The 24,094-nt window shown below is 50.3% G+C and overlaps 3 protein-coding genes across 4 annotated transcripts; 2 read left to right on the top strand and 1 right to left on the bottom strand.

Moving 5' to 3' along the window:
- Positions 1-783: 783 nt before the first annotated feature.
- LOC129534822 (long-wave-sensitive opsin 1) lies at positions 784-12,853 on the top strand. The gene is made up of 6 exons (XM_055393303.2): positions 784-895; positions 4,287-4,583; positions 6,796-6,964; positions 8,613-8,778; positions 9,314-9,553; positions 12,385-12,853. The coding sequence occupies exons 1-6, from the start codon at positions 784-786 to the stop codon at positions 12,493-12,495; spliced, it is 1,095 nt and encodes a 364-aa protein (XP_055249278.1). The 3' UTR covers positions 12,496-12,853.
- Positions 12,853-23,261, bottom strand: TEX28 (testis expressed 28). Its single transcript, XM_055437695.2, is given in 4 exon segments — positions 12,853-13,271; positions 13,556-13,691; positions 22,527-23,096; positions 23,098-23,261. Coding segments are annotated over 4 exon segments (1,227 nt in total). The 3' UTR covers positions 12,853-12,914.
- On the top strand, positions 17,174-20,593 carry LOC148773538 (small ribosomal subunit protein eS27-like). Of its 2 annotated transcripts, none has more exons than XM_088833717.1 (2): positions 17,174-17,304; positions 20,480-20,593. In XM_088833717.1, exons 1-2 carry the CDS (start codon positions 17,212-17,214, stop codon positions 20,591-20,593), a joined length of 207 nt encoding a protein of 68 aa, XP_088689843.1. In that variant the 5' UTR covers positions 17,174-17,211. The 2 variants fall into 2 exon arrangements, with proteins under 2 accessions (XP_088689843.1, XP_088689842.1); XM_088833716.1 differs by having other exon boundaries at positions 17,248-17,286.
- Positions 23,262-24,094: the final 833 nt, after the last annotated feature.

Below are 24,094 nucleotides of genomic sequence, written 5' to 3'. Positions count from 1 at the left end.
GACTGTTGAGGCAGCCTGTCTGGAACATTCTGCAGAGAAGTTTGCTTTTGAAGGCACGTCTAGAGGAAGTCCTAGTCAAGGGCAGTCCAAGGAAAGTTGTGAATTCAGAGGAGGGAGAGTTGGACAGGTGGGGCCTGTGGGCACCCTCGGAGGCTTCAGGATGGCTGCTAGGGGGGCCTGAAAGAGCCCTCTGGTGACCAGGGGAGCTGCAGCTCATGGGAAGCAAGGTAGGAGGGGCAGGGAGAGCCGGGTGGATGGTGGGATGTCCATCCCTTCCTGGGGAAGGAGCCCTAGTGGTGCAACTTGTATCCATCTGGGCCCTCAACATGGCCTGACCCTCCAGGAGGCTCTAGGTCCTGGCTCGAGGCCCCAAAAATTGCTTGGGGAGGAGCCGCTGTGAAAGGCAGGGCTGGGCTCTGGACTGAAAAGTCCGCTGCTTGGGCCTGCCTGGCCTAGAGCAGGTGCTGGACGGTAGAAAGGAAGAGAGGACAGGGAAACAGGAGTGAGGGCCCGCAGCAGCCCCCGCAGCACCCTGGCTCAGAGTTTGGCTCCCAGCAAATCCCTCTGAGACACCCCCGTGGGCTCACCCAGGAGCCAGCGGGCCCAGCGCTGGGGGAGGAGGAGGTCTAAGTCCCAGGCCCAATTAAGAGATCAGATGGTGAAGGGTTTGGGGGCTTTTAAGGTGAGGAGGCCTGGGCTGATCCCACAGGCCGGTATAAAGTGCTGTGGCCCCCCAGGCAGTGCCAGGGCTGGCGGGCATCAGGGACAGGGCTTTGCAGAGCCATGGCCCATGAGTGGGGCCCCCAAAGGCTTGCAGGTGGGCAGCCGCAGGCCAACTTTGAGGAGAGCACCCAGGGGAGCATCTTCACCTACACCAACAGCAACTCCACCAGAGGTGAGCAAGCAGGCTGGGTCGGACTGGCTGGAATGGCCCTCTGGGGACACAGGCCCAAGTGGCTGCGAGTGGGGTGCTGGCTGGCCACCCCGCCACCCAAGAGAGCTTCTGTACCCCATTGCTCCCCTTAGATTTTATGATGCCATGAATGGGGGGATCCTTTCTGAATACAAAAAGAAAGAAAGAAAGTGAAGTTGCTCAGCTGTGTCTGACTATTTGTGACTCCATGGACTGTAGCCAACACCAGGCTCCTCTGTTCATGGGATTCTCCAGGCAAGACTACTGGAGTGGGTTGCCATTTCCTCCTCCAGGGGATCTTCCTGACCCAGAGATTGAGCCTGGGTCTCCCGCATTGCAGGCAGACACTTTACCATCTGAGCCACCAGGGAAGCCCCTAAGGACACCATCATATCAAATGTGCATTTTCAAACCACATTGGCTTTACAGAGCCTCTGAGAATCCCTGTCCTAGACTGCTAGTGAGCGCTCATTGCCCTCAACCTCACTGCGTCTATGTGGGGGCTCTCTTCCTGGGGAGGGAACCTGGACCTAACTCATCTTTGCATCTCCCAAAGTCAAACAGAGATGGCCAGCTGGAGAGGGAGGCTTGGGTGGCCCAGAGGGGGCTGAGTGCCTTCGAGAGCCTAAGGATAGAAGAGACCATGGCGGTCGTCTTGTCCAAGCTCACCCTGGAGTCTTTGGCCCCTGGCGGCATGTGCTAGGGAAGAAGTTAGCTTGGCTCCTCAGGAGAGGTGCTTCAGCCACACCAGACAGTAGAAAACTCTGTTGAGGCAGCTGGCATTCAGCCCTGGGCATGGCCCAGTCACAAGGCTTTGTCTGTCAGCCCGTCAGAGAGCTGAAGATGCCAATGACCCCCCAGCCCCTACACCCCCACGTCCCTCCTTCCAACCGAAGACCTTCAGTTCCTTCAAAAATGTCTCAGTTCAGTTCAGTTCAGTTGCTCAGTCCTGTCCGACTCTTTGCGACCCCATGGACTGCAGCACACCAGGCCTCCCTGTCCATCACCAACTCCCGGAGTTCACTCAAACTCATGTCCATTGAGTTGGTGATGCCATCCAACCATCTCACCCTCTGTCATTCCCTTCTCCTCCTACCTTCAGTCTTTCCCGGCATCAGGGTCTTTTCCAACGAGTCCATTCTTCACATCAGGTAGCCAAAGGATTAGAGCTTCAGCTTCAGCATCAGTCCTTCCAATGAATATTCAGGACTGATTTCCTTTAGGATGGACTGGTTGGATTTCCTTGCAGTCCAGGGGAAAAATGTCTCACTTGCCACAATTTCCAGAAGCCATACCGGCTCCTTGACACCCAGAGCAGGACCAGCAATAGGGTTCCCAAGCCAAACTGGTAGAGAACCGTGAAGTTCACCTTGACCTGATGGTTTTCACCCCAGAATGTTCCTGATGGAGACCCAACAACACTCTTCCTGGAGGCCCCTGGGGCTTTGTCGATGCCCCAGATTTCCTTATTGTAATTTTTTTTTTTTTACAAAAATTCATGTGTCTAGCAAAATAGGAGAGGATAATGGCACTGGGTACCCATCACTTGTTCCCTCCCATCACTTCTCTTATTTCCTCTCTATCCTATCCACTAACCACTCCTGCTGATTTCTGGAAGCAGATCCAAAACATCACATTGTTTCCTCTGTAAATCTTCAGAAGGTAACTCTAAGAAGAAAAGACTCTTTAAAAACATAAATGCAAAGTCATACTTTTAGAATGTCGTTGCAATTTGTTTGTTGAAGAAAATGAGTTGATTGTTCCTGGACTGACCCATGCTTTTCTGCCCAACCCCCCTCCCCATCATCCTGTTTCTGTCACTTAGCGGTTGAGTAATCTGCTGAAATGGTGGCAGCAGAAAGGTCCCTCCAACAGGGAAAGGTGTAGACCCACTGTCATAATAAAGGGAAGCTACTCCTCATTTTCATTCTGTGTGCATTTGCTCCAGCTGCAATGGCAAAGCACCACAGACTGGGTGGCTTAAGCAACAGAAATTGATCATCTCCCAGTTCAGGAGGCCAGCAATTATGGGCTCGACAGGGTTGGCTCCTCTGGGTGGCTCTGAGGGACACTCTGTTCCAGGTCCCTCCCCTGGGTTATGGTGAGTGAGTGAAGTTGCTCAATCATGTTTGACTCTTTGCAACCCCATGGACGGTGGCTACCAGGTTCCTCCATCCATGGGATTTTCCAGGCAAGAGTACCGCAGTGGATTGCCATTTCCTTCTCCAGGGGATTTTCCCAGTCCAGGGATCGAACCCAGGTCTCCTGCATTGCAGGCAGATTCTTTACCAGCTGAGCCACCAAGGAAGCCCAAGAACACTGGAGTGGGTAGCCTATCCCTTCTCCAGCAGATCTCAGAACTGATAACCATCAGATTTTCCTCACCCATCCAGGTGGTTAATCCCCCAAACCAGCCACCAGGGAACACTACCAGGGTTATGGTAGTCTCTGGTAATCCGTAGTATCCCTCCCCCAGTTTATGGTAGTCTCCAGAAATTCGTGGTATCCCTCCCCCGGGTTATAACAATCTGTGGTAATCCGTGGTATCCCTTGGCTACTGAAACACCACCCTGATCCTTGCTTTCATTTTCACATGGCCATCTTCTCCTGAATGTGTCCAAATTTTGCCTTTTTGTAAGGACACAGTCCTATTGGACTAGGGCCAGCCTAGCGACGTCATCAGAAGTTGATCATCTCTGTACAAACCCTTTCTCTAAATAAGGTCACATTCTGAGGGAGTGGGGGTTATGATTCCCACATGTCTTTTTTTGGAAGGGACACAATCCAATCCATAGCAAAGGCCCTCAATCATTCATTCTCGGGGCACTGACTGTACATGCACGAGACACAGTTCAGCAAGGAAGACAGGACACGCACGTGCAGAGCTCCGACATGGAGTTAAATCTCAGCTGGGGAATTGGAAAAGGTCCTGGAAGGCAAGGGAGTGAAGCCAGACTGGATGGTATGAACCAGCCAAGGACCCGGGTACGAGTGAGACCACAAGCAAAGATCTGAGGACAGAATGATGTGTAGCACACACAGGCAACAGCATCGGGGTACCGGGGGGCTTTCAGGGGAGAAGGAGGCAGCCAACCACACTCCAAGAGGGTGACCTGACAGACAGTGGGTGGGCAACTCAGACCAGGGAGCAATACCTGGCATGGATGATGCTTTGTTAAGTTCAAGGACGCCCATGCAGGCATTTCCAGCAGGTCGTGGCCTTGGGTCTGGGAGACAGAATCGAGGGAAGGTTGCCTGCAGATGAACAAAGCTAGGGGAAAAGGCCAGTTGCAAAGGCGAGGGTAGGTGTGGCCGTACAGGTGATGAAGCAGCTGCCCGAGTCCTCTGCTCACTCTGTACCTCCTGCCTCCAGATCCCTTTGAAGGCCCCAATTACCACATCGCTCCCAGATGGGTGTACCACCTTACCAGCGCCTGGATGGGCTTTGTGGTCATCGCGTCCGTCTTCACTAATGGGCTCGTGCTGGCAGCCACCATGAGGTTCAAGAAGCTCCGCCACCCTCTCAACTGGATCCTGGTCAACTTGGCCATCGCTGACCTGGCGGAGACCATCATCGCCAGCACCATCAGTGTCGTGAACCAGATGTACGGCTACTTTGTGCTGGGCCACCCCCTGTGTGTCGTGGAGGGCTACACTGTCTCCTTGTGTGGTAAGTCCCCTGGGGGCCTGGGTTCAGGGGAGACCCAGCCTGCTGCATGTAAAGGAGACTGTTATGTGGCGAAATCGTCAGGGGCAGCTGTGGGATGCGGGCTCAGCACATCTTTGAAGGGGGACAGACCTGCTGGGGAAGCTGGGCTGGGACCATTAGAGGTGTCTGCTCTGAAATAGACCTGACCTGGCAACATTCAGTTTGAGACCATGTAGCTGGCATGGACGGAGACAGACAGATCCACGTAATCCCAGAACAGCGTGGCACAGGAGGCCTCTGGGCACCCCAAATGAGACTCCCACTCAAATCTGGGACACGTGCTCTTTCAGCTCACCTGTGTCAGTTTTTCCCTGGCAAGGAAGCAATTCCCAGGAGAGCTCCCAAGATATTGAAACTAGATCCTATGTCCCTTTCCCCAGCCCAATCGCTCATCTCTCCATGGGTCATGGCTCTGCTGAGATCTCCATTGGCTGCCAAGCCCCTGTGTTCGTCACTCTGTGCTGTCGGGCATCTGGGTAGTGAGAGTATGGTGCCGTCAGTCCTTAGAGGACTGGGACCTGGAGGAGGCCATGAGGGAGCTGGATGTTGAGTCAGAAGGACGCGAGGGCAGTCACGCCAAGTGGTCGAGTAGGGTGGGGCACCAACAGCTAGGCTGGTTGGGTGGCCAGAGGCTGGGTGGGCAGACAAGGGACGAAGGAGGCCCAGGATGGCAGGCTGAGATGGGGAGGAGGGGATCGGAGGGGGAGACTGAGAGGAGGCTCGCCAATGGCTGGGAGGATGTGAGGAAACCAGGGCTGGCTGGCATCTACCGCACGCTGAGCACTAGGCAAGGCTGGGGCATGCTGGGAGGCCAGGTCTGCTTGCCAGGGGCCTATGAAGAAGAGGACATGGACCCCTTGGGGGCACATATCCCCAGGAGAGAACCAAGGGCTGTGGGGTTGCAGCTTGGCATCCACCGAAGACGACAAGGAGCCCGAGGGCCCCAGTGGTCAGCATGTGCACCCCATCTCCAGGCCCCCGGCCATCAAAGTAGCGAAGGCTCGCAGCTGCCTCCTCCTGGTTTTAAGTTCCTATGGCCACCTGCTCACATGCCTGGGTCCTTGGCACCCACATCTATGTTGGGTTTGTCTCATTGCCCTACAGTGATCTCCAATTTGGATTCTCAAGAGATGAGCCATAGAAAGACAATAGGATTAGTAGGGCAGGTGAGAGGGGACCTGACCAGTGATCTGAGCCACTGGCGGTGTCACCTCCACTCACTGACCTGACCAAGTTCAAATCCTTCGGGCACCATGGGTAGCTGGTGCTGGGACCCTCGAGTGGCTCCTCCATCCCGTCCATCCCACCTCTGTAACTGTTCAAGGTCTGCTCTCAGGTCACCAGTTTGGGGGGCCATGGATTCCCAAGGAAGCCGATGATACTGAAATACGGTTATCGAAGTATGAAACATGAATTAATGACACAATCCCTCATTCAAAGTGTTCACATTAAAAGTAGTTTGTAGAAGTATTCAGGACACCACTCCATGAAAGTATCAACTGTATCTGGCCGGAGAGCCCTGAAAGGTCAACGTGGTATTGAATATAGTTGTCTGGGCAAATGCCTGGCACCTCTGTAAAGTGACAAGCCATGGGTGCTGCTAACGCTACTGCACTCATGTTGGGAGTAAGGGAGGCCAAGTGTCCAGCAGACGTTGGTGGAAATGAACACATTGTTGCCCCATCCCGGCTCATGGAATCCTGAATCCCACGCAGATTGCTGCCAGGTGGGCCGTGCTGAGAGGCCTGGGCTGAGGGCAGGCATGCCCACGGCTGGAGTGTGCCAGTCACCGGACATGTCCTGTTTCCTGGCCTTGGCTGGGACAGTGGCACCTCAGTGTGGCCTCAGGGGTGTACGTGGCCATCGGGATTTGCATCGACAGTATCACGAGAAAGGCTGGTGGCCAGATAAAAGAGACGAGAAGCGAGGTGGGCCATGAGACTGAACCAGAGAGGGCAAAGGGAGGCGGCTGCAGGCACACCAGGAAAGGAACAGGGAACACAGGTGTTAGAGAAAGAAACTGACCAAGAGACCTGCTGCTTCATGGACCTGAAAACACTTTTTGGAGAATCTGGTTTTGCAGGTAGGTGGGGGGGGCGCGTGGGGGGCATTCTCCCTCTTGATCTTGCAAAGTGTTGACTCAAAGCCCTCCTATGTCTGCTCTGCCCCAAAGGGATCACCGGTCTCTGGTCCTTGGCCATCATCTCCTGGGAGAGGTGGATGGTGGTCTGCAAGCCCTTTGGCAACGTTAGATTTGATGCCAAGTTGGCCATTGCGGGCATCGCCTTCTCCTGGATCTGGGCTGCTGTGTGGACGACTCCGCCCATCTTTGGTTGGAGTAGGTGAGGAGGCAGGGTGCCAGGAAGACAATGTGTATAGAACGGGGCAAGGAGGGTCAAACTCGTCGTTCACTTTGAGACCTTGGGGCAAATCACTCTCTGTCTCTGGGCCTCTGTGACCCCAGGAGTGAAGTGGGAGTAGACCTGACTCCTCCTGAGGGTCTTTCAAGCAGGCCAGGTCTGCGGCTGTATGATTCTGCCTGGCTGCCACGTGGGCCCTGTGGTCTCCAAGCCTCAACAAAAGTCTGTTTCTCCTAGACAGGAGCAGCTCATGAGAGTTCAGAGAGGAACACTGCAGGCTCAGGCCATGGGCACACTGGATCACTGGGCAAACAGAGTCTTACTCACTCTGTCCTAGGCCTCTTTCTTGCACCTGCTAAGGGGCCCCCTTTGCAGAGGCTTCTTGGGTCGCAGCTCACCAGTGTCCTCATCAAGTGGATTATTTGGGGGAAGACCCAAATTTCCAAGGAAGCAGCTCCGATATTTGAGTGGGCGTGATGGGACAAGGCCACTGCATTTCTGTCTTCTGATGCAAGCTGGTGAACAAGTTCTTTCTTTGGGAAGCTTCCATCATCATAGGGGCCAGGCTCTGTCTGTCACCCTCCTCATGCCCCCATGCCCACAATAGCTGGGATTGTTGAACACATGCTCATGTAATCCTCAGGGGCTCACAGCTATTCTTAAGGCAAAAGGGTGCCTCGCCTCCCCTTTGTAGAAAGGGGATGTGACGGGGATGATGAAAATGTTCTAGAACCAGATTAGTGATGGATGCACAACATCGCAAATGCACCAAACCTCCTGCTGCTGCTGCTAAGTCACTTCAGTCGTGTCCGACTCTGTGCGACCCCATAGACGGAAGCCCACCAGGCTCCCCCGTCCCTGGGATTCTCCAGGCAAGAACACTGGAGTGGGTTGCCATTTCCTTCTCCAATGTGTGAGAGTGAAAAGTGAAAGTAAAGTCTCTCAGTCATGTCCGACCCTTAGCAACCCCATGGACTGCAGCCTACCAGGCTCCTCCATCCATGGGATTTTCTAGGCAAGAGTACTGGAGTGGCTTTCCATTGCCTTCTCCACCAAACCTCCTAATTATGTGTAAAGAAAAAAAGAAAGTAAAGTCACTCAGTCGTGTCCGACTCTTTGCAACCCCATGGGCTGTAGCACACCAGGCTCCTCCATCCATGGAATTTTCTAGGGAAGAGTACCGGAGTGGGTTGCCATTTTCTTCTCCAGGGGATCTTCCCGACCCAGGGATTGAACCCAGGTCTCCCGCATTGCAGGCAGATGCTTTACCGTCTGAGCCACCTATGTGTGTTTTACCACCAAAAAAAAAAGGGGGGGGGTGGAATGAGATCAGAGATGGAGAAGGATTTACAGAAATCCTACCAAAGGCCTTCCTTCGGGGGGTGGTGATAAAAATGTCTTGGAAGCAGACAGAGGCGGCAGTTGTCCCATACCGTGTATGTCCTAGATGGCTCTGAACTGTTCACTGCAAAAAAAAGTCAATTCAGGTAATGTGAATTTCACCATAATAATAATAATAATAATAATAATAATAAAAAGCCCAACAACCCTCAATCAAATCATTGGGGTGCCGGGGCGGGGATTTTGTTTCCTGCCCATTTCAGCACGGGTTTCCGGCCCTTCTCTGAAGGTACTGGCCCCACGGCCTGAAGACTTCATGTGGCCCCGATGTGTTCAGCGGCAGCTCTTACCCGGGGACGCAGTCGTACATGATCGTTCTCATGATCACGTGTTGCTGCATCCCACTCAGCGTCATCGTGCTCTGCTACCTGCAAGTGTGGCTGGCCATCCGAGCGGTGAGCTCAGGCAGAGGGGAGCCACAGGGGACCGCCCAGTCTGCTCTCCTGCCCCCAAACCAGACGTGAGGCTCCCTTGGCCCTGCCTGTTCAGGGTGGGCAGGGACAGTCCCCGTCTCTTCGTGGAGGGACCCAGAGCTGACCCTGGGGAGGGGGGTGAGGAGGAAAGCTAGCCACAGACCCAAAGCAAAACCTGCAAAGCATCAGAAGTCTGCCACCCGAGGGCTCCCTTTGCTCCCCATTCTCACTGCCCACCCCACCCCACCCCTTGGCAGTCAGGGATCAGAAGCAACTTAGCTAAGTCCCACGGACTTGGGCCCTGGTCAGGCCAGGCACTCCTTTGGGTGGGAATTCTGTAGTGGGTAGCCATTTCCTTCTCCAGGGGATTTTCCTAACCCAGGGATCAAACCCGGGTCTCCCGGGTTGTAGGCAGACGCTTTACCATCTGAGCCACCAGGGAAGTCAGCAGCAGGGAATCTCCTGAGATACCCGCTCATACCCCTCAGTCCCCAGGATGACTCTCCGTCTCCCCCAGGTGGCGAAGCAGCAGAAGGAATCTGAGTCCACCCAGAAGGCGGAGAAGGAGGTAACCCGCATGGTGATGGTGATGATCTTCGCTTACTGTATCTGCTGGGGGCCCTATACCTTCTTTGCCTGCTTCGCCGCTGCACACCCCGGCTACGCCTTCCACCCTGTGGTGGCTGCCCTGCCAGCCTACTTTGCCAAAAGTGCCACTATCTACAATCCCATTATCTATGTCTTCATGAACCGCCAGGTAAGGCACACAGTTGGCAGAGCAAACTGCAGATAGACCCTGGAAGAGCCCAGAGATGGCTCCCACCAGGAAGTGTGTCTGCAGGAAGCCTGAAAATGACCTCCAGGAAAATAACCCCGGGAGGCTCGGCACCAGTGACCCAGCCCCAGCCTCTGGATCCTTTTATGGTCTGGGCCTGACAGTGGGCACTTCCTGCAGGGCACTATGTGTGCGTGCCCATCCCATCAGCTGACCTTAGCTGAGCCCGGAGCTCAGACACTCTAGGATTGCCAGAATGCATCTAGCATACAAAGTAATCTGGGTATGTGCGTCTTGATTTCACAGATAAAACTCTTCTTGGGAACTTAATCTTTCCATATTCAAACCCTAATTCTGACAAGGACACAGAGGCCCTTCTTGCCTGTGCTGACTTTTGGCCTTCTTAACTTTGTGGGTCAGTCCAGGCAGGACATACTGTGGTCTTGCCAGATGGCAGCCATCAGAAGCTGTATTGAGCCTCAGCAGTAAACTGCCCATGATTCCTAGACTTCTTGCAAAGTTACAGGTGACCATCATCACCTACCTGTAAGGTCCATCATCTTTGAAGGGCCATTTGCCTTATTCTTCCTCGAATCCATCATGTCCACTCCAGTAAGGTGTCGAGTAGATGTGATATGGTTTGATAATCAGAAAGGTCTGCAGGTTAGAATACCACTCTCCCAGGGGCCTCGCATCTCACCATGGTATTGTTTAGGTTATCGAATAGGACCGACACCATTATGGAGTCCCCAGGACTTCACACTGAGAGCAGAGCTCACCCCTTGGCCCCCAATTCCTGTCTTTCCCATGGGTCTCTTCTGAGGTTTGACTTTCGTTTGCGGAATCCTAGGCCATTGTCGTCTTTTCTTGAACTTTTCCATTCTCCCCCCTGGAGCTCCCCTTCCTCTACTACTGTCTGTGTTCCCAGATTCTCCAGGCTTTTGAACTTTGCTTTCACCCTTTCCACACTGTTATCCCTTCCTGTTGCATGCAGAGAGAATTTTCTGGAATGGAGCTCCACAAGGACATGAAATGTTGCTCTTTTGATTTAATGCAGATGCCCCAAGGACACATGGGTTCAGCGTGGGTGTTCAGTATGTAGATGCTGAATGTGTAGCCAATGGATCCCTCAACCTCATCTGCTGGGTCTTCAGCTGAGTCTGTTCTGCTGCTCAGCCCAATTCTGGTGTTACTGACTTCAACAATTATGTTTTTGTTAGAGTTTTGATGTTGGAGGTAGCTAGAGGTAGTTGAGAACAGGCCCCAAATATATAGGAAATGCCTCTGCTTTGTATTCTCAAAGCATTGTTGTTAACTCAGTCATGAGATATAATCTGGTAAATGCATACATCCCATTAGGGGTTCAGTAGCAAAGAGCAGAGGGCTTCCCTGGTAGCTCAGCTGGTAAAGAATCTGCCTGCAATGCGGGAGACTCCAGTTTGATTCCTGGGTCAGGAAGATCCCCTGGAGAAGGGATAGGCTACCCACTCCAGTATTCTTGGGCTTCCCTGATGGCTCAGACAGTAAAGACTCCACCTGCAGTACAGGAGAACAGGGTTTGATTTCTGGATTGGGAATATCCCTTGAAGGAGCTCATGGCAACCCACACCAGTATTCTGGCCTGGAGAATCCCCATGGACAGAGGAACCTGGTGGGCTACAGTCAACAAGGTCACCAAGAGTCGGACACAAATGAGCTTTAAGCACAGCACAGCACAGAGCAGAGTCCTCCTGATGCCAGAAGACTCTTGGTTGAAGAGACAAGGTGGGCTCTTGCCTACCTAATCCTCACCTGGCCCCTTGTTGAGAGAACAGAAACAAGACAACAGTCACTTTCCTTTTCACAAAAATGCCTCTGAGACTCTCCCAGACATTGGCCCCTTAGCTGAGATCATTTTTCGTCACTGTGTATGTTTCGTGGGGCTGTCATAACAAAGTACCACAAGCTAGGGGTGTTCAAACAACAGAAATCTATTCTCTCTTGGTTTGAGATCAGGGTGTGGGCAGGGTTGGTTCTTTCTCCTAGGTCCTGACAGGTACCTGTAACCTCTGGCGTTCCTCGCATTGGAGATGAGTCCCTGTGATCTCTGCCTTTACCTTCACATGGCGTTTTTCTGTGTCTGAATCCAAATTGCCTTCTTTTCTTGAGGACATCTGTCATTGAATGAGGGCCCACCCTACTCCAGTATGACCTCATTATAATATGCACCTCAATCACATCTCTAAAGACTTATTTCCAAATAAGATCACAGTTACAGGCTCCAAGGATTAGGACTTGAACATATCTTTGGAGGAACACAATTTGGCCCACAGTAGTCACCATCAACTAGTCAATTAGATAATTCAGATAACCGAATAGTCAGGAACAGACTATCCACCTGTGCAAGGAGTAACTGGAGCCTTCCTCCATTCTCCTTGTAGATTCTGAATGTGTAAGCCATCAGTTCAGTTCAGTTGCTCAGTCCTGTCCGACTCTGTGACCCCATGGACTGCAACACACCAGGCCTCCTTGTCCATCACCAACTGCCGGAGTTCACTCAAACTCATGTCCACTGAGTCAGTGATGCCATCCAACCATCTCATCCCCTGTCATCCCCTTCTCCTGCCTTCAATCTTGCCCAGCATCGGGGTCTTTTCCAATGAGTCAGCTCTTCACATCAGGTGGCCAAAGTATTGGAGTTTCAGCTTCAGGCCTCCTAAGCCATCAAGGTGACACATAAGGACTGCTATCCTCACAGGGCCCCACCATTGTGTTTAGCCTAGCACACTGGCCCTGCCTGCTCTGCTATTCAATAGCCCTTTCTGTCCTGCCAGTTTCGAAACTGCATCTTGCAACTTTTTGGGAAGAAGGTGGATGACAGCTCTGAACTCTCCAGTGTTTCCAAAACAGAGGCGTCATCTGTCTCTTCGGTGTCACCTGCATGAGTCTCTGCCAGCCCCGAAAATGAAAACACCTGCCTCTCACCTGGAAATGGAAAACGGAACCTGTCCCCACCTCCAGGGCTTTGGCCCCCATCCACCCCGCCTCCCCACCCTTGCTTCTCCATCCCTGTGAAATAATTGTAGTTTCTCTTTGCCAAAAACAACCATGTCACAGGGGCTGCCACTGCCGTTTTGGGGCAACCGAGCCTCTGGGCATTGGGTCACTGGGTCACGGGAGGGCACACAGGGTAGAGAGGGGTGCAGTACTCCAGATGTTCATCTTTTATAAGCCTCCTATCTGCAAGTGAGAAAGAGAAGCGTGAAGCAGGTGGGCATCACCAGGCTGCCAGGGATGGAACAGGAAGGCAGAGCTGAGCAGTGGCCATCTGGAGAGGTGGGAGGAGCTAGCGAAGCCAGGCCCTTTAAGGCCCCTTGGATGGAGGCCAAGAGGCCCTGGCAAACCGTCTCCACCTGGAGGGGACCCAGGCCTGCCAGTCTGGGGTAGGAATGGCGTGCCGCTTCTGCCAGGCCAGGGTGCTGAGACCAAGGAGCAGGAGCATGGTGCAGGCGTGCAGACGCAAGTGCAGCAGCAGCAGGGGGCAGGCACAAGCACCAGACAGCAGGACCAGGAGCACCGTGGCCAGAGTCAGCAGCAGGCTCGTCAAGTGGCATAGGATGTCCTGGAGCCAGCTCTGTGGGCGCTCCATCAGTCCCAGCTGGGTCACCTGCTGCAGAGCCTCAAGCTTGCCCATGCGGTTCTTGAAGTTCTCCATGACCTCCTGCAGGAGGAAGACCGTGAAGCTGAGACCCCATATCCCTGCTGCCCAGGGGCTGGAGAGTCGCAGATTGTGCCTGAGTCCCCAGATTGGCTAAGCCGGCCCCGGCCCCGGGGGAGGGCAGTGTGATCATAAAGACCAGGTGCAGCAGGGGCATAGTGCCAGGCACGATCCCTTCCCTGGGCTCCGGGGGTGTCAGAGTAGACTCCCTCATCTTCTGCTGGCCTGGTCCCTATCACCACCTCCTTATCAGCCATTTCTCACAAAGGTCCCCCAGGGCTGCTCACCCAGATCTCCTTGGCTCTCTCATAGGACAGGTAGACCATTCTCTCCTCGGTGCAGGCCAGGTTCTGTTTGAGGTGGTAAATCTCGTTCAGGTGCCCCTGCAGGTGCCCATTCACCTGTTCTTCCAGCAGCACTTGTCTTGGGAGCAAAAGAGACAGTGACAGGCCCTGAGCAACCCTGCTCAAAGCTCATGTGGGGCTGAGTGGTCCTCCGCCAACACTAGATGTGGCTTCAGAACACGCCTTCCTCCTCTCTCCTCAAGCTGCAGTCAAACCCTGCCTCCTCCTCCAGGTTTGTCTCAGAACACCCCAAATGCACATCAGCCAGCCACACACACACACCGATATTCATGAATCTTTTATATATATAGTCACTCTTTTGTAACGGCTTTACAAAAATAGCAATACATGAGAAGTAGAAATCGAGATCTAAACTGCATGTATATGCCATAAATTCCATATATATATATATATACCCACCCCAGTGTTTCATGTGCAGTAGCCCTTCCCTAAAAATCATTTGTTGATTATCAGGATGGAACAGTCACAAAAATCCACATAACTGTATGATTCCATGGATAGGAAATGTTCAACATAAGCCAATCCATAAAGACAGAAGCAAATTTATGGTTGCTAGAGGCTGGAGGAGGGAGGAGGTGGGGAGTGACTGCTAGCAGCGATGGAGTTTCTGCCTGGAGGGATGATAGGGTCCCAGACTGAGACAGTGGTGACTATGGCACGGCTCTGTGAATATGATAAAAACACTGAATATGACAAAAACACTTTAAATGGGTGAATTGTATGGGATGTCAATTATATCTCAATAAAGCTGTTATTAAAACAAACCAAAATTGGATTGCGGTAACGGTTATACAACTCAGTAAATTTACTAAAGCTCGTTGAAACATACAGTTAAAATGGTACATTTTCTGGCATGTAAGTAATATCTCAGTAGACCTATTTTTAAAAAAACACAAAACATCACTACCTGTTGTTTACAGCCACATATTTAAGTAGCAAAAGTCTAAAAATACGTTTGGAAAAGCTAAGTGCTTAACAAGGATAGCAAGGTGGGCAGAAGGGGGGAAGGTGAAGGGGAGAGTTTCAAGCAACTCATCTTTTAAGCTTTTATTTCTTAAATAAAATTTGAATATTTGAATAAAATTTGAGAAAGCTGGGGGTGGGCAGATAACCTTGACCAAGTTATTCTCTGCTTTCCCTGGGTTTGGAATATTTCATGATGTCAAAAACACTTTGAGGCCCCTCATTTGGGCACCAGCAAGGATGGGCTGGAAAGACACAGGCCAGGCAGCTTCCGGCTCTTTAACGAAAGCTGAGGAAGGCCTGACCAGAGCCAGGGTGACAACGCTGGATACCAGTGGGGGCCTGGGGCCCTGCAGAGAAGTAGAGGCAGGGATAAGAATTGGGAAGTGAGCAGTTCAGTTAGGTCCTGTTCAGGGACTTGACCGGCATGCCATGGAGATGGTCCCCAGGCAGCTGAGAAGCTGAAACACTCATTTGTGGAAGCCAGTTCATCAAGAGCCAGTTCACAATGGTATTTCAAGGAATAGTCCATCAATCTCTGCCTTGTTCCCTGTTGAGAAGAGATTGGTCTGACAACCTGACTGAGACTATCGCCCACAGAGAAGGGGAGAGAGTGGGGTGTCCACCCTGAAAGCAAATTCTCCCATGACTGTCCTTCCATTCGCATATGGGATGGAGCTGCAAGGATATTCAAGATATCTACCACGTTTAAGTGTATATTCATGAATATGTTCTTCATTAAGATGAAATTAGCAAGCAGATTCTTCATTAATATATTTCTAAGAACAAATGACTATACTCTTACACACTTTCTTGAAGAGACTGTTGAATAAGACAATATTAACATATAAGGCTGTTCCCTCCATCTCCCCTTATCAGTGGGCCACAGCAGGGTCCTGGCTTGTGACACATCTCTCCCTTGGTCAAGGACTCCTCTCTGTCCAGCTCCTACAGCCACGGAGGTAGAAGCACCACCATAGAAAATGCTCTTATGAGGGCAAAATGATGGTCGGTCAACCAAAACACCCCTCAAATTCTTCCAAAGCTGTTAAGACCACCCTGTCTGATACAAATGGCCTCAAACATCATTGCTGCTGCAGGAAAGTATATTCTTGTTCATAGCTGAGGATGGGCTTTGACAAACCGAGCTAGAACCTAACAGCCTGAAACATAGAGAAGTCTGAGATGGAGAGACTGAGGTGGGAAGAATGAAGCGGGCCAGATGGGGTAACCTGGTAGAGACAGAGCAACTCCTCCGAGCTCGTGTGGTATCACACACGTCCTTAGAAGTGGAGGCAGCGGGAACGGTTACACACAGAGTAAAAGGGCATGTGAAGACGGAACAGAGGGAAGGAGAAGGTGCTGGCCTGGAAGACTGCAGTGACAAGGCCACAAGCTAAGGAAGCCAGCAGCCCCCAGAAGCTGGGAGAGGCTAGGAATAGATTCACCCTTCCAGAAGGGACACGGCCCCATCCACACGTTGACTTTGACTTCAACGTGCTGACCTCCAGAACTGAGAGAATCCATCTCTGTTGTTTGAAGCCACTAAGTTTGGGATACTTTGTTAGAATGGCCAAACAAAAGGCCTCCAACTGCATCTAGTGGGGAGAGAACAGGGACGCAGCGAAACAGCCCACAACACGTGACACGGTCTCCTACAACAGAGAATCACCTGGTGAAAAATGCCAATAGTGTTGAGGTTGAGAAAAAACTGTGCTTTGGTGACACAATCTAGAGTTCCCATCCACTAGGTGACACCTGAGTTTAGGAGCCTGAAGCTTCAAATACTGACCATACCACCAAATATTGCAAGACCATGCAGCAACTCAAACTCTCACAGACTCCTAATGGGAATGTAAAATGGTACGATCATGCAGGAGACCTGGGTTGGGAAGGTTGATTCCTGGTTGGGAAGATCTTCTGGAGGAGGGCATGGCAACCCACTCCAGTATTCTTGCCTGGAGAATCCCATGGACAGAGGAGCCTGGAGGGCTACAGTCCATGAGGTTGCCAAGAGTCAGACACGACTGAGCGACTAAGCACAGCACATGCTGGAAAAGTTGCTTTAGATGTTGATCTGGCAATTCCACATATAAAAGTGTATGTTCACAAAAAGACACTCATAGTGTTCACAGTAGCTCTACTCCTCACAGCCCCAACTGGTAGCAAATGAATGGGTCAATGCACTGCGTTCACATCACGGAGCACTGCTGAACAAGAAGGAATGAGCCACTCCTGTGTGCAATGCGGATAAATCTCAAAATTATTATACTACGTGAAAGAAGACACAAAGTCTGATATAATATATGCTTCCATTTACATGAAATGTACCGGAACAGATAAATCCAGAGAGATGGAAAACAGATTGGTGGTTACCAGGGGCTGAGGGAAGCAAATGGGGAGTGGCAGTGTCTCTTTCCAGAGTGATGAAAACGTTGGGGAACTATTATTAATAGAAATACTTTTCATTGCACAATACCGTGAATGCACTGAATGCCATTGTACACTTTAAAATCAGCAATTTTAGCCTTTCCAGCAGTGACAACCTCCCTATGAGAACATGCCTCTCAAAAGGATCTCCCTCATCTCTCTCCAGAAGACAACAGGAAACACAAATGAAGCATCTGGTGCAGAGCCCCAATTCCTATTTCATGGATGTGAAATGCCCAGGATGTTATAAAATTACCACTGTCTTTCAGTTCAGTTCAGTTCTGTTCAGTCACTCAGTCGTGTCCGACTCTTTGCAACCCCATGAATCACAGCACGCCAGGCCTCCCTGTCCATCACCAACTCCCGGAGTTCACTCAAACTCATGTCCATCGAGTTGGCGATGCCATCCAGCCATCTCATTCTCGGCCGTCCCCTTCTCCTCCCACCCCCAATCCCTCCCAGCATCAGACTCTTTTCCAGTGAGTCAACTCATCGCATGAGGTGGCCAAAGTATTGGCGTTTCAGCTTTAGCATCAGTCCTTCCAATGAACACCCAGGATTGATCTCCTTTAGAATGGACTGGTTGGATCTCCTTGCAGTCCAAGGGACTATCAAGAGTCTTCTCCAACACCACAGTTCAAAAGCATCAATTCTTCGGTGATCAGCTTTCTTCACAGTCCAACTCTCACATCCATACATAACCACTGGAAAAACCATAGCCTTGACTAGACAGACCCTGGTTGGCAAAGTAATGTCTCTGCTTTTTAATATGCTATCTAGGTTGGTCATAACTTTCCTTCCAAGGAGTAAGCATCTTTTAATTTCATGGCTGCAATCAGCATCTGCAGTGATTTTGGAGCCCAAAAAAATAAAGTCTGATACTGTTTCCACTGTTTCCCCATCTATTTCCCATGAAGTGATGGGACCAGATGCCATGATCTTCGTTTTCTGAATGTTGAGCTTCAAGCCAACCTTTTCACTCTCCTCTTTCACTTTCATCAAGAGGCCTTTGAGTTCCTCTTCACTTTCTGCCATAAGGGTGGTGTCATCTGCATATCTGAGGTTATTGATATTTCTCCCAGCAATCTTGATTCCAGCTTGTGCTTCCTCTATCCCAGCGTTCCTCATGATGTACTCTGCATATAAGTTAAACAAGCAGGGTGACATTATACAACCTTGACGTACTCCTTTTCCTATTTGGAACCAGTCTGTTGTTCCATGTATAGTTCTAACTGTTGCTTCCTGACCTGCATACAGGTTTCTCAAGAGGCAGGTCAGGTGGTCTGGTATTCCCATCTCTTTCAGAATGTTCCACAGTTTATTGTGATCCACACAGTCAAAGGCTTTGGCATAGTCAATGAAGCAGAAATAGATGTTTTTCTGGAACTCTCTTGCTTTCTCCATGATCCAGCAGATGTTGGCAATTTGATCTGTGGTTCCTCTGCCTTTTCTAAAACCTGCTTGAACATCTGGAAGTTCACGGTTCACATATTGCTGAAGCCTGGCTTGGAGAATTTTGAGCATGACTTTACTAGCGTGTGAGATGAGTGCACTTGTGCAGCAGTTTGAGCATTCTTTGGCATTGCCTTTCTTTGGGATTGGAATGAAGACTGACCTTTTCCAGTCCTGTGGCCACTGCTGAGTTTTCCAAATTTGCTGGCATATTGAGTGCAGCACTTTCACAGCATCATCTTTCAGGATTTGAAATATCTCAATTGGAATTCCATCTCCTCCACTAGCTTTGTTTGCAGTGATGCTTTCTAAGGCCCACTTGACTTCACATTCCAAGATGTCTGGTTCCAGGTGAGTGATCACGCCATCGTGATTATCTTCATCGTGAAGGTCTTTTTTGTACAGTTCTTCTGTGTATTCTTGCCACCTCTTCTTAATATTTTCTGCTTCTGTTAGGTCCACACCATTTTTGTCCTTTATCGAGCCCATCTTTGCATGAAATGTTCCCTTGATATCTCTAATATTCTTGAAAAGATCTCTTGTTTTTCCTATTCTGTTGTTTTCCTCTATTTCTTTGCATTGATCGCTGAGGAAGGCTTTCTTATCTCTCCTTGCTATTCTTGAGAACTCTGCATTCAGATGCTTATATCTTTCCTTTTCTCCTTTGCTTTTTGCTTCTCTTCTTTTCACAGCTATTTGTAAGGCCTCCTCAGACAGCCATTTTGCTTTTTTGCATTTCTTTTCCATGGGGATGGTCTTGCTCCCTGTCTCCTGTACAATGTCACGAACCTCCGTCCAGAGTTCATCAGGCACTCTACCAGATCTAGTCCCTTAAATCTATTTCTTACTTCCACTGTATAATCATAAGGGATTTGATTTAGGTCATATCTGAATGGTCTAGTGATTTGCCCTACTTTCTTCAATTTAAGTCTGAATAAGGAGTTCTTGATCTGAGCCACAGTCAGCTCCTGGACTTGTTTTTGCTAACTGTATAGAGCTTCTGCATCTTTGGCTGCAAAGAATATAATCAATCTGATTTCGGTGTTGACCATCTGGTGATGTCCATGTGTAGAGTCTTCTCTTGTGTCGTTGGAAGAAGGTGTTTGCTATGACCAGTGCGTTCTCTTGGCAAAACTCTATTAGCTTTGCCCTGCTTCATTCCGTGCTCCAAGGCCAAATTTGCCTGTTACTCCAGGTGTTTCTTGACTTCCTATTTTTGCATCCCAGTCCCCTATAATGAAAAGGACATCTCTTTTGGGTGTTAGTTCTAAAAGGTCTTGTAGGTCTTCATGGAACCATTCAACTTCGACTTCTTCAGCATTACTGTTTGGGGCATAGACTTGGATTACTGTAATATTGAATGGTTTGCCTTGGAAACGAACAGAGATCATTCTGTCGTTTTTAAGATTGCATCCAAGTACTGCATTTTGGACTCTTTTGTTGACCGTGATGGCTACTCCATTTCTTCTAAGGGATTCCTGCCCACAGTAGTAGATATAATGGTCATCTGAGTTAAATTCACCCATGCCAGTCCATTTTAGTTCACTGATTCCTAGAATGTCGACGTTCACTCTTGCCATCTCCTGTTTGACCACTTCTAATTTGCCTTGATTCATGGACCTAACATTCCAGGTTCCTATGCAATATTGCTCTTTACAGCATCGGACCTTGCTTCTATCACCGGTCACATCCACAACTGGGTATTGGTTTTGCTTTGGCTCCATCCCTTCATTCCTTCTGGAGTTATTTCTCCACTGATCTCCAGTAGCATACTGGGCACCTACCATCCTGGGGAATTCCTCATTCAGTATCCTATCATTTTGCCTTTTGATACTGTTCATGGGGTTCTCAAGGCAAGTATACCGAAGTGGTTTGCCATTCCCTTCTCCAGTGGACCACATTCTGTCAGGCCTCTCCACCATGACCCGTCCGTCTTGGGTGGTCCCACACGGCATGGCTTAGTTTCATTGAGTTAGACAGGGCTGTGGTCCATATGGTCAGATCAACTCACAAACAGTGGTTTTGTGTGTTGGTTGCCCTACTGTCTTCTGCCAGCCTACAGGAGGAAAAGCAAGGCTTACAGAAAGCTGCTCCTGCAGACAGAAGCAGCATTAAAAGTAACCTGTATCAAGAGGAATAGGAAACCGTCCCAATAAACATGTTTTGGAGAAAAAATAAAATAAAATAGATAACTTTATGCTTTGTCAATTTTGTCTCAATTGAAAAATAAAATAGCCCTCTTGAAAGAAAATACATATAACCTGTGAGAAGTGTCACAGAACTCTCCAGTTTGAAACCTCAGTTTGTGACACACCAGAGAAGATGTGACAACTGCAGGGGCCTGGGTAGTGACCAGTTGTGGACACCAGGTGACACTTCATTGAGCTGAACATATGCCCTTGTGCCTGAGACTCTGTTTCCCCATCTGTAAAGTGGGCGCTGAATGGTACAAGTGATCAGTGCTACACGCTCCCTGTTGTCACTGTGACTATGTTAAGTCTTCTTCAGCCCATTCACCATTTCTCTCAAGAAATCTGAGTCCTATGGACCTGCTTTTTTGTTTTTAATGTATATTAATCAAGGTAGGCTAACTGCTATAGCCAATGACCAGAACATCTTGGTGGCTGAAGACGATGCCAGTTTATTTCACAGTTCACTGGTGGTAGTGTTGGTGTGAGGAAGGTGCTGGCTTAGAAGTGCAACCGTGCACAATTCCCACAGAGTTGTGTGAGAAGGTAGTTTGCTCTGCTCCCCTGCACAGCTGGCAGACACTAATATGCTATGGGTTAAGAACTTTCTAGAGCACCACAGTCCCATTGGCCTAGGCAGTGTGGAAACATACAAGGAAATGCAAAACTGTCCTGAGTTCTGGTCTTGCTTTACATAAATCCAACACTGAAAAGAGAATTGGACCATAAAGAAGGCTGAGCACTGAATAATTGATGCTTTTGAACTTTGGTGCTGGAGAAGACTCTTGAGAGTCCCTTGGACTGCAAGGAGATCCAACCAGTCCATCCTAAAGGAAATCAGTCCTGAATATTCACTGGAAAGACTGATGATGAAGCTGAAGCTCCAATACTTTGGCCACCTGATGCCAAGAACCGACTCATTGGAAAAGACCCTGATGCTGGGAAAGATTGAAGGCAGGAGGAAAAGGGGACAACAGAGGATGGGATAGTTGGATGACATCACCAACTCGATGGACATGAGTTTGAGCAAGCTCCAGGAGATGCTGAAGGACAGGGAAGCCTGGCATGCTGCAGTTCATGGGGTTGCAAAGAGTTGGGTGCAACAGCAATTGAACAACTACAACAACCTTGAAAAAGTCATCCCCAAAAGAAATCTGAATTGTGACTGGCTGCCTTACTTGACAGTGGGTTGCCCCTTCATACTCCTTTAACTGCCTTTCAGGGATTGGTCCATCAGTGTCAGTGCAGGTAGGATTTCCCTATGCAAACAGAAGGTGACTGCAGGGCTCAGAGAAAGGAGTTTGGCACCTATGAGGACGGCTGGCACCCCAAGAAGGGCTCAACAGAAATGGGGATGTCCTTGAGAGACTGAGTTTGCTTTTTTTTTTTTTCCTATTAGTGGGCCCTAGTCTGGTCTTAAAAGTAAAAGTGAAAGTTTCAAGTTGCTAAGTCGTATTGGACTCTGTGACCCCGTGGACTGCAGCCCACCAGGTCGTCTGTCCATGGGATTTCTCAGGCAGGAATACTGGAGTGGGTTGCCATGCCCTTCTCCAGGGGATCTTCCCAAACCCAGGGATCAAACCCAGGTCACCCACATTGCAGGCTGTTTCTTTACTGTCTGAGCCACCCAGGAAGCCTCTTGGATGAAGATAAAATCAACCCACCGCACTAGGGGCCAGGGAGGAGAGAAAGAATTCCCTGGAAGGTGGTCATTTTCGGAACATATCACCCACATGGGAGCTTCTGCCTCAACTTAGACATGAGCCCAGGTGATGGGGTCAGGGCAGACAAGACGATTCCACTCATGTATCATCTGCTGCTCCGAGAGGAACACCAGGTGGCCAGGAGCTCCGCCTCACCTGGACTTTTCCTCCTGAAGGGACTCCAGTGCCTGCAGGTCGGTCAGATACTGCTCCCTGAGGCTCTGGTAGGACCCCTGCAGGCTCAAGTGGACCATCTTCACCTCTCTCAGCTCTTCCTTCATCTTCTGCCCCAGCAGGGCTCGTAGCTGGGCCCCGCACTTGCTCTCCAAGGACCTCTGCTGCTGGCAGGCTGGGAAGTGAGTCTGCAGAGGGACGTGTCTGATGACGGTGGACAGGTCGCTGGATAAGCAGTCTTTTCCACGTGGCCGGGGGGGCTCTGCACACAGAGCCTTCTCACGGGACTGCTCGCAGTTGTTGTCCAGGCTGCTTTTGGTCCCCAGCACTAAGCCCTTGGGCCTGCAGCCCTCCTCTAGCTCCTGCAGCTGCTGGTGACACTGGTGGAGCCTTTGCTCGATCTGAGCGATGGTGGCAGAGGTTTGCCGGTTCACCTTTTTGAAGGCCTACCAGATGTGGGGGACCTGGTGCCGATCAGCCTTGGATACCAGCTTGAGGTAGCCCACTGTGTTCTCATCGCGGCTGGCCTTCTCCACCCTCAGCTGCTCTGAGGTAGAGGATACGGTGCTTGACGCTGTCCTGTACGTTCCGGGTCAGTTCCCCATCTGAAAGGCTGGAGTGGCCACTGGGGCCACCCTCGCTGGATGACAGGGATCTGCAGGAGGGGACACCAGAGGAGAGGGTGGCAGTTGGGCCTTTGGTGTATTCTGTCTGCATTGGGAGATAAGAATCATAAAACGGGTACTTCCGTAAGAGGCAAACAATGGGAGAATCAGACTCATTATTGCTCCATGCTAAACAATACTTCTAGGTGTGAGCAGGTACTTACATGCCCTACATGCACTTCCATGGACATGCCTTCCATGTATTTACATGTGCAAGAACATGTGTGAGTACATGCGACACAGACTGGACATTCTTTACAGGCATGGCATACCTCACTGCGACCTCCAGGTGGCTAGCACACCCTCCACACCTGCCCTGTCTGTTCCTGAACCTCTCTTCAAAGAATTACCAGCTGCGCATCTCATTTTATTATTGTTATTGTGAAGCATGGAATAAACTCATTTCCATCAACCCATACAGCTTGCTATATTGCTACTGCCAGGTGGACAGAAGGGAGAGGCAGGGGGATTTGCAGCCTAACAGGTTCATTCCTTCACCTAATCATTCATTAAACACATATTCCTGAGCCTGCCATGTGGGACAGAAGGCAGACATATTCCGTACTCTCATAGAGCTGACCATCCAGGGTAGATGGTTCTACTGTAACACAAAGGAGTCTCTTACATGGAAAGGGATAATAGTAAGCACACTGCCTTGGAGACAGAGCACAGTTCAAATCCTGACGCCACCACTCTGAGACCTTGAGCACTCAGAGGGTCAAATTTCTCACTTCTAAAATAAAGATGGCCATAACAGCATAATTGGAACACAGGAGACCAAGGCAGAGTGGACAGTGGTGAGCTAGGAGAGGTAGGTGTGATCAGGACAGGTGGAGCCTCTGTTCTGTTCCCACTTTTTAACTAAAAACACCTTCATGACTGTGT

The sequence above is a fragment of the Moschus berezovskii genome, chromosome X (assembly GCF_049115385.1).
Source record: "Moschus berezovskii isolate FMDL1 chromosome X, NW_MosBer_1.0, whole genome shotgun sequence".
Classification (NCBI taxonomy): domain Eukaryota; kingdom Metazoa; phylum Chordata; class Mammalia; order Artiodactyla; family Moschidae; genus Moschus; species Moschus berezovskii.
This window is presented reverse-complemented; position numbering and strand designations above follow the sequence as displayed.